General features: G+C 34.7%; 1 protein-coding gene across 2 annotated transcripts in view; it reads right to left on the reverse strand.

Annotated features, from left to right (window-relative positions):
- The window catches only part of LOC150103577 (uncharacterized), an 88,926-nt gene extending 86,725 nt beyond the window's left edge, over positions 1–2,201 (reverse strand). Inside the window, exon 1 of one of the 2 annotated variants that reach the window (XM_090398297.1) lies at positions 1,738–2,201. In XM_090398297.1, coding sequence (XP_090254423.1) covers positions 1,738–2,112 — 375 coding nt within the window. In that variant the 5' untranslated portion in view covers positions 2,113–2,201. The remainder of the gene's footprint in view (positions 1–1,737) is intronic. The other variant, XM_090398298.1, reaches the window with a different exon arrangement.
- Between the last annotated feature and the right edge of the window lie 7,969 nt (positions 2,202–10,170).

The raw sequence follows: 10,170 nt of genomic DNA on the forward strand, positions 1-10,170 counted from the left end.
GCGGTTTCACACCAAGAGATGAAAATCGTCTCCTATCTAAATACTGAATAACATCTAACACAATGGGTCTTAACATTTTTAGTGATCGCCCCCCCCCCCTTGAAAAATGTGTTTCTATTTCTTTATTTAGGATATTACATCTATCGCAAGATAATTTATTTATTGAAAAATAAACACATATATTTACATACAAAACAATACGTCAATTTTTAATGGCTATGTTGTTTATTCATAATAATACTTTTGAAGCGAGACTTCTTTTTTTGAAAGAGCTACGCGTAAGTCATCATTTGTATTTAAGCGATTTCTGGCTTTTGTCTTTATGTGCAAAAGTGAGAAAAATCAGTTTTTCAAATTCCATTTGAATACGTACTTCTCTCGCCCCCCCAGGGGTGCACATGGAGAACAATGATGCTATCAATCCCAACCATTCCTCTATATTCACTTACATGCGAAGTCTGTTGAAAAAGCAAATGATTAAAAATTTATAGTTGAACTTTTTTTATTATCCATCATATTTAAATATCCCTGTTCTGGACTTCTTTGAATGCTTTTAATCTTGAATCTGCTCCCAGAACAATTTAAGCTGTTCCTAGCATCAAATATAATAATAATAAAATACTTCGCTTTGTCTTTTTCTGTAAACAAACATTAAAAAAAAAAAAAAAAATTAAATACACACATATGTGAAGGTCGCAAGGCCTATAACATAAATGCCGTGTGCGAGTAAGAGGGTAAGGAAAAAAAAAAAAAAAAGAAAGAAAGAATCCGTTCACGTGTCCTTGAAGAGCTAAGATTGTAGTTTTTGTGGAAGAGAGAATGATGGAACCTATTCTAACGAGCGGAGGCATAATTTAATTCTTCAATAATAACAAAAAATCCCATAAGCTAACATTTTCCCACTTCCAAAAATGTTAAGGCATTTTTATTTTATTTATAATAAATATAAAGCTAACAATAGAGATCCTCCAACACAAACACACACACAGACCCACCAGTTGGCTGAATGTTCCGGCCAAAGAGAAAATCATCACAATTACTGATACAGAACTGTGTGTTGTTGAAACTGGAAGAAACTACCAATGGGATATTATGAAATGATGTAAACAAAAAGGAATTTGAGTAAGTTACGCAAGCCAGTGCAACCGATTTCGAATGGCTAATTTAAACACCTTAAAGAGGGCCTTAACATCAAGGATTCGAGTTTCATAGTGAACATAGGGATCTTTATATGGGCTATTTCAAAAGAGCACAATGAACTGTCGGTCTTCCAATTTAAGTGAAGTCTCATTCGCCAACTACAAGCATATGTGAAGTTAAACAATTCTTCACCATTGTATTGATCTGAGAAACTCCGAAAGATTATTATTCAGCTGATGCACTATGGTTTATAATAATAACGTACCGAAAACTCTTAGGAAAACCTGTGATATGAGTATGGTCAATATTATGTGGTGCCAACCTATTTTAAAAAATTTTTCACTAATATATAATAGCAATTCTAGAGCTGACTCTCGCAACGTATTAATAATACTGCTAGAACTTCAAAATATTTATTAATAATGTTGATAAAGTAAACTGTCAAAATCTTAAAATGAAATTAATTTAAATTTAAAATAAGGGTTACTATTGACAATAAATGTATCATTTTAATGCTGCGTATAACAAATATCCTACCGTTATGTTTAATATACACACATTAAGAGCTTAAAATGTTTGATATTTACGTATGCCTACCTCCTCAACAACTTCGTCTATTATCAAGTGCGTTCCTTCTCCGTTCAGATGTATTTTCATAATAATCGACTCACACTCCTCCATCGGAATTATAATCTTCCCTGTTTGTTTTAATAATAAGGTACCGTCGGATTCCCTTAGCACCATACGCTTAGCCCAACTTTTAAATTTACACTGCAAAGCTCTCCTGTCATGCTTAGCTCCGTCCTGAAAAGTATCCAACAAATCTGTAAGATCTGAACCACGGGGCGCTCGAATACGATTATCCCTCAGATAATTAACAAATAAAGAATGCAGTCTTGCACGTAATAAAGCACCTTTTATTGGACGTTGGATGCCGACATCAGGGGGGCAAAAATTTGGCTTTCCAGCCATTGTACAAATTGCATAGCAAGTAAAATCTATATAACAGTATATTTAACAGGGTTATTCATAAAGTGCAAATATGGCGTTCGTTTTAACGTTCTATAAATTCACGGTCAGACACAATAATATTATGTTTAGACTCGAGACGCACGTGCAGCAATAGAAGCGATTACACAACATATCACCACTCAAAAAGATGCACTGCAGTTCAGGTGTTTTGCGATAATTATTAAAATATTCCAATGACCAGTTATATGTGAAACAAATGCTGGTGTACAGAACACTTAAATTTAAAACACAAGTAGGCACAGTTTAACACATTACTCGAGAAATAACAGTAGAAAGTTTGTTAAGTTCAATTTAATATATATATATATATATATATATATATATTAAATTGAAAAGAAAATCTTCTTTGTATCTATTAAATTTAATGAATTGACAAAAAAACATTACAGGCAGAGTTAATTACAATACTATCAACAAGATTTACTCAAAATAACCACCATTAGCATCGATCACAGCTTCAATTCTGCTTCGGAATCTCGAACAAGCTGATGCTACAGTCTCCCTGGGAAGGGCCGCAAAAACTGTTTTAATTTTATCCATTAACTGGGCTTTTGTATTACTGGAAGTGCGATTGGTGTCTTTTTCAACTGCGCCCCATACAAAATAATCCATGGGGTTAAGGTCTGGGGAGTTTGGAGGCCAAACATTTGGACTGGTGAAGTCGTAGAAATTTTCAGACAACCATTTTTGACTTTTCCCAGAGGTGTGGCAAGGGGCCGAATCCTGCTGCCATACATACGGCCTACCATTGGCTACCCTTGTTATCCAGGGCTTGACTACAGTTAGCAACTCCACGAACAAAGCCCGAATTCCAATGCCAGGGTTCTTCAACACCTGTTCCTGCAGATTTGCGAGGAATTCTGCTGTACGAACGCAATCAGATCGTCTGCTAGGGATCTTTCTTCTTGCTACATCCTCGTAGTCACCATTGCAAGTCTCTAGTTCATGCCTGATTGTTTTTACTGTATTCAGGGAGCATTGGGCAGCAGTCGTAATATCCTTATTTTGATGGCGGGCACGAATCATCATGATACAAGTTATTCTCTTCCATGATTCAGGTGGGTTCCAGCTATCCATCCTTTCTGACATCTTGTATATGAATGAAGAAGGGTCCAAACTTTTAAATGAAGAGAAGTGTGTGTTAATACATGTAACTTACGGAAAAATATAATTAATTATAAATATGTCAAATTTATCCCGAACACCCTGTATATATATATATAATAACTTGAAAATGTTGGAATAGGAATAAATTATAAAATAGTTGTAGTTATTCTGTAGCGAAATATTAATTATTGGTGGGGGGATTAAAGGTCAGTACAACAGTACTGGATTAAAGCAAATTATTGTTAAAACAGAAAAATAATGTAATTTATGTTTTTATGTTTTACGATTGCTATGCAGCTAAAATAGTGATTACCTAGGTGGTTGCCAGCAGTGTGAGGACCTCTGTGAGAAAAGGGTATATGTGGAACTACAAGGGAGGGGGCTGATTTTGAAGAGCTCAGGAGACAGGTTGCGGGTGTAACATGGAATGAGGAGTTAGCTGGAAAAGAGATCAATGCAGCTTGGGGGATTTTCAAAAACTATCTAGTAAATGCAATGTCTGAATATATTCCAAGGGTGAGAAGGTTAAATAAAGTGGTTGTGAGATGGATGAATAAAGAGATTAAGCATGCGATACAGAGAAAGAGGGCATTGTGGAGGCAGCATAAGAGAAGTGGAAATAAGCAATTCCATGAGGTCTACAAAGACCAGGCAAGGAGAGTGACTTGGTTGGTGAGGGTAGCTAAAGAGAGGTATGAACAGCAGTTAGCTAATGAAGTCAAAAAGAACCCTAAGGAGTTCTTTTGATATGTAGCTAGCAAAAGAAAGAATGATTATGGAAGGATGACATTGATAGGAGAAAATGGTATAAAGACAGCTGTTGCGGAATGTGTGGTGGAGATAATTAATGATCAGTTCATAACGGTCTTTCAATCTTGTGAATGTGACTTCATAGAGAGATTGAGAGCAGTAGATGATGGGGAGGAGAGACTGACTGTAAGTGAGCAAGAGGTGTATGGGGAGTTGAGTAAACTAGATGTTAATAAGGCTGTGGGACTTGATAATATATCGCCACGTATTCTGAAGGAATGTGCCAGAGAGTTGACACCTGTCTTGACATATTTTTTTAATACGAGTCTTGCACTCGGTCAAGTCCCTAAGGAGTGGAATGAGGGCAAGATTGTGCCACTTCATAAAGCAGGTGATCGAACTCAAGCATATAGGCCTATCTGTGTGTCAGGTGTTGTGGTTAAGTTGATGGAGAAGCTTGTGAGAACTAGGATCCAGAGTTGGGTTGACAACAATGGTATCATCTTTGATCGATAGCATGGATTTGCTAAAGGGAGGTCATGTTTTAGTAATCTACTTACTTATTACAATAAAGTGACTGCTTCCTTGGACAGAGGAGAAGGATACACAATGATATACTTGGATTTCGCAGAGGCTTTTGATAAAGTACATCATGATAAATTGATAGTCAAACTGGAGGGAATGGGATTGGATATTAGATTGGTGCATTGGATTGGAGACTGGCTGTCTCATAGGTATCAACAAGTTCTGTATGGGGGGAGCGATGTTGAGAGAAAAGGAAAGTCACTAGTGGAGTGCCCCAGGGGTCTGTTTTAGGGACATTACTGTTTAACTTGTATATTAATGATATAGGTGGAGATTAGGATGGAGATATTCAGTTGTTTGCAGATGATGCAAAGTTGGGACGAACCATGAAGAGTAGTGAGGATGTTGTGATCTTGCAGGAAAACTTGAATAAATTGAATGATTGGGCAGGGAAATGGGGATGTGAGTTCAATGTTCAAAAATGTAAGGTTTTAAAATTTGGAAAACAAAGATGGGATGCAGAATTTATGCTTGGTGCGATTACATTGTTTGAGGTGGAAGAAATAAGAGATCTTGGGGTGATAGTGGATAAGGATCTGAAATTTAGGGGACACATAGCCAAAATTGTGAAGACAACACAAAGGCTTCTATGAATGATGCGGAGGACTCTGATGTGTAGAAGTAGGGAGATACTTGTTCCGTTGTATAAGGCTTTGATTAGGCCACACATGGACTATTGTTCCCAGATTTGATCACCTGGTTTTCAGAAGGATGAAGAGATGTTGGAAAGGGTCCAAAGGCGGCTGACTAAGATAGTTTCTGACCTCTGGAATGTCAAGTATGAGGAAAGATTGAGAAGATGCAATTTGTAGAGTCTGGTGGACAGGAGGAAGAGGGGAGATATGATGGAGACCTACAAGTTGGTAAGGGGTTGTTATAGGATCAAGGCTGGAGAAGTTCTATAGAAAATAGTGGGAGATCGGGGGAGAACCAGAGGTCATCCCTGGAAACTGTATAAAGAAGGTGTGAGTAGGGAAGTGAGAGTCAGGTTTTTTGTGCAGTGTTGTAAATGATTGGAATGCCTTGCCTGAGAGTGTGGTGTCTGCAGGGAGTTTGGATGTTCAAAGCACGGTATGATGAGCTCTGTGTGTGTGTGTGTGTGTGTGTGTGTGTGTGTGTGTGTGTGTGTGTGTGTGTGTGTGTGTGTGTGTGTGTGTGTGTGTGTGTGTGTGATAAAAGGCCCTCCCAGATGAGTCTTTAACTCCATGATGTCTTGGGTAATAATAATAATAATAATAATAATAATAATAATAATAATAATAATAATAATAAGTACAGCATGCCGGCGAGAACTTTTAGTCGGTTTCGGGAAAGCACTTTGGTTTGAAACACCTGGGTTCGAATCCTGTTTATCACCCGAGAAACCTTTATCAGGAGTATTCGATCAAAGTTGAGTTAGCCAGTTGCCAGTCTCATATGGAGTGGTGGGCTCTTGTTTCCTCAAAACATACAAATATATATATATATATATATATATATATATATATATATATATATATATATATATATATATATATATATATATATATATATATATTAAAGTCCACTTATATGCAGTTTTTTTATGAATAAATATATTGAAAATTTTTTGGAGATTGGCAACAATTCGAAAAAACTTGCAGACGAACCGCATAGCTTAGAAATATCGAAAAAATTAAGAAAAAGTTAGGTATGTTATGAATGCATAAAATGTATATAGAAAGTAGTCTATTTTATCATTTACTGCCATAAAATAAACACAGATCTATTATAAAAAAAAAAAAAGTAAAAATTTATCAAAACTTACTCACACAAACACTCACAATCCTCACATGGCCATTTGCAGTCTAGAGAAATATAAACAAACGCAAAGATGCAGTATGAAATCATAACTGTATAAAATTAACTGTTATTAATTAGTTAAATTCATTAATTAGCATAAAATAAAAATTTTATAACGATTCATTCATTAGTGTATAGGTTAGGCTACCGTGAAGCAATCCTATTGCTGCTTCTTCGTTATCAATGCATGAATCCTTATACCTGTAAATAAATATTTCTTCTTCTTATTATTATTATTTGACACCTCCAGGGAGTCCTAAGACTCATCAAGGGAGGGCACCTACTCTACAACACTCCTTCTCCACCACTCAACCTCATCCACAAACCGCCTCATCTACTGTCCACCACCACTATTATTTTCACAAACAATCACTGTAAATACTAAATGTATTTTCACTTCCTTATGATTTTCTTTAATAACATTTTCTTTTCTCTAGCTTACTTTATTGTAAGAATATAGTATATAATACATACATACCATATAAAATAAAAATTAAACTGTTTATGTTATCGGTAAGGCTTCCGGTGCTATTAATTAATAGCCTACTGTTGACTAGAAGCTTACTTTTTTGGGGAGCCAAAAGTTATACGCGGATTTCCGATTATATTATATTATCCAGGTTCCTATATATAAAACACCAGTAATTCTACTCGGAGCATAATTCATGATCCTGAAATCAGATGATTGTGGGTTCGAGTCCTGTCTTGGGAACGTTTTTGTCGGCCTGGTTAGTCGACTGGTTAGCGTATCTGCACTCCAAACAACATTACGGGTTCAAATCCCTCAAAGGATGTTTGTGTTGTCTTTAGGCGGAAGACGAATTACATTCCCTGGTTTGATACCCCTCCCCCCTCGAAAAAAGTACTATTTGGTTTTCAGATTATGTAATAAACAAATAAATAAATATATATAATACAAACAGACAAAATAAAGTAATCTTAAGATCACCAACGGTATTAATGTGCTACTGGCTTACAACATTTCCTTGGTTGGAGTCGCTAAAAAAGAAAGAAACTGGATTCCAAGCTCACAACTAATTCAAAAGGACTTAATTCCCCCCTCCCCTCCAAGCAAGGAAGACAATTGATCCTAATGACTCAGCATTTTATAAACAACTTATTTGCACGCTTCATACTACGCATACACACCTCATGAGCTGATCCGGCGCTAGGGTCTTTGGCGCCCGCATGCAATTTCTATCTAAGCGTCCTTGTAACGATCCGGGCGTGTGTGGTTCTTTTACGATAATAAAAATTTAAATTATTTGAAATTTCTTAAATAAATGTTGACAGAACAGCCACACGTTGGTTCGCTAAATGTAACGAACCGGGGGTGTTGACTAGTCAGGATAATCATTAAAAACCCGAATATTCAAAAAATTCTTAAAAGTTAATGCAAATTTTGACAAAGCTAATTCACTTTAATCGTTGAATATAATGATACAGGGATTATATTCGGGCCTTCTCACCGACCCAAATCGCTAACAAAATGAAAATGAATTTTAATTAAAGTTAAAATTTATTTGAACTAAAGTTAAAAAAATTCTTGCATTTTACAAGTTAGTAAATTCTTAGTAACTTGTAAAAAATTTTAATAATTTTTATAAGTGGAACTATCTTTTAGTAAAATAAAAAAAACTCAAGATAGATGAGAAAATAAAAAAAAAGAATTCAAAAATAATTAGAACATTTACTATAAGTATTCAAAAAATAACATCTTTACAGAATAACATAAATAATTAAATTACATAAATATACTTGAAATTTTTTAAATTAAAATTTCATGGTTTTTGATTTCATATTCACAAAATTAGAAATAATGGTCTTAACGTCTAATTCCGCACATACATCATTTTCAATAGCTATTAACTCCAAACTAACAAGCCTTTTATGTGGCATACTTGTTCTTAAGTAGGTTTTAATCAATTTCAACTTGGAAAAGGAACGTTCACCGTTCGCTGATGCTCGTTGTCAAATTGTCGTGTCTTCTTTCGTGGTCGAACTTCCGTACCAGTTTTAAATTCTTGTTCTCCATCCACCTCTTTTAGAACTTCTTTAAAATTTGTATCTGATGAATACTCTTGTAATAATATTTTTAAGATTTCGACAGATTATAAAGCAAGTGTAATGTTCATATTTTTGTCTTGAAACATTTTACTCACAGGATTTTATTCTGTTAAGTAAATCATGCCAGTTATAAGAGAGCAAATAAATTTGTAGTCCTTTATTTTAGCACACAATGTTTGTGCTTCATGCTGAGTTTCTTTATTAAAATTTTCATTATTTAAAATTTCAAAAAGTGCATCGTAAATTTCTCCTAACTGATATCGTAGAGGGCGGATTGCATTAATTTTACTTTCCCATTGCATTTTTGATGGCTGTTTCAATGTTAAATTTTTTAGAAACTTTAAAAGGATTGCCCAATGTTTGTAAAAGAATGAAAAGAAATTGTATATTTCTTGAATAATTGCAAAAAAAACTAATTGTATCTGCATTCACTTTGGCTGCATGGTAAATGATTAAATTTAGAGTATGAGCAGCAAATGGCACGTAAAAAGCTCGAGGATTTTTGTTCAAAAGGAAATTTTGGAGCCCATATTTTTTTCCTGTTCATATTTGCCGCATTGTCATACCCTTGACTTCGCATGTCTTCAATGGGGATGTTCCATTTTTCTAGTTGTCCCATTATTGTTGCACATAAACCACGTCCTGTGGAATCTGATATATCTACAAAACCTAAAAAGTTTTCCCTGATCTTGACAATTCCATTGTCACAGGAAACAAAGCGAATAATAATGGTCATTTGTTGTTTTACTTGCATCAGGTGTGCAGTCTAAAATTATGGAATAATATTTAGATTTTCAAATTGATAATAAAATTGTATCCCTGATTGCGTTACTTAAAATTTCCAATATTTCATTTTGACTATCTTTACTCAAATAGTGTACTCTATTGTTTCGATGTAGGGACCTTTCAACATGATTTTTCCATAACGGGATCAAACTTCGCAAACAGTTCGACTAATTTTAAAAAATTGCCGTCATTCCTTTCATATAATTTATCAGATGATCCGCGAAAAGCTGAAGTTTGGCTACCAAGGAATTTTATAATTTCAACCAAGCGTTCTAAAACACTCGTTCAATGTTTCTTTTCAATTTCATACATGCTTTGAGTTTGGCAATCAATAGTAGTTTTGATTATTAAATTTTTTCAAGTTCCTTCCATTGTAAGAAATTTTTCATGTGAGTTAAACTAGTCTCATGTCTATGCAAAGTTTTACTTACATTTCTCCAATCGTTATAACCTTCCACAAGACTACTTGATTCAGTAGGTGCAAAACGTTTGCAACAAAAGCAAAAAACAGAATTTAAAGTTTCGGAATAAATGAGCCATGTTCTTAGCACGAGTTCCCCGTTTTCCATTTTTCTATTATAATACGTATCGGCAAATTTACGGCTATATGTATCTCTGGGATATATTATATTTTTCTTTTGAACAGGCCCCATTTCAATTAAAACAACTCGTAATTTTTCATCAATATTTCCCCAGTCACCCGGATCTTCTAAATTTACAGACACTAACAATGTGTTAGTTTCGTGGTCAACTACAACTAAATTTCTCCTAACTGTTTTTCACTTAAATCCTGCGTCTTGTTATCTTGTTCAATAGTTGCAATAGTACTTTCGTAAAAACTGGATGATGTGCATGAATTTTTTCAACTCTGATTTCTGATGT

This window comes from Typopeltis vanoorti, chromosome 9 (assembly GCF_054136105.1).
Source record: "Typopeltis vanoorti isolate ZY-2024b chromosome 9, IOZ_Tvanoo_1.0, whole genome shotgun sequence".
In the NCBI taxonomy this organism is placed as follows: domain Eukaryota; kingdom Metazoa; phylum Arthropoda; class Arachnida; order Uropygi; family Thelyphonidae; genus Typopeltis; species Typopeltis vanoorti.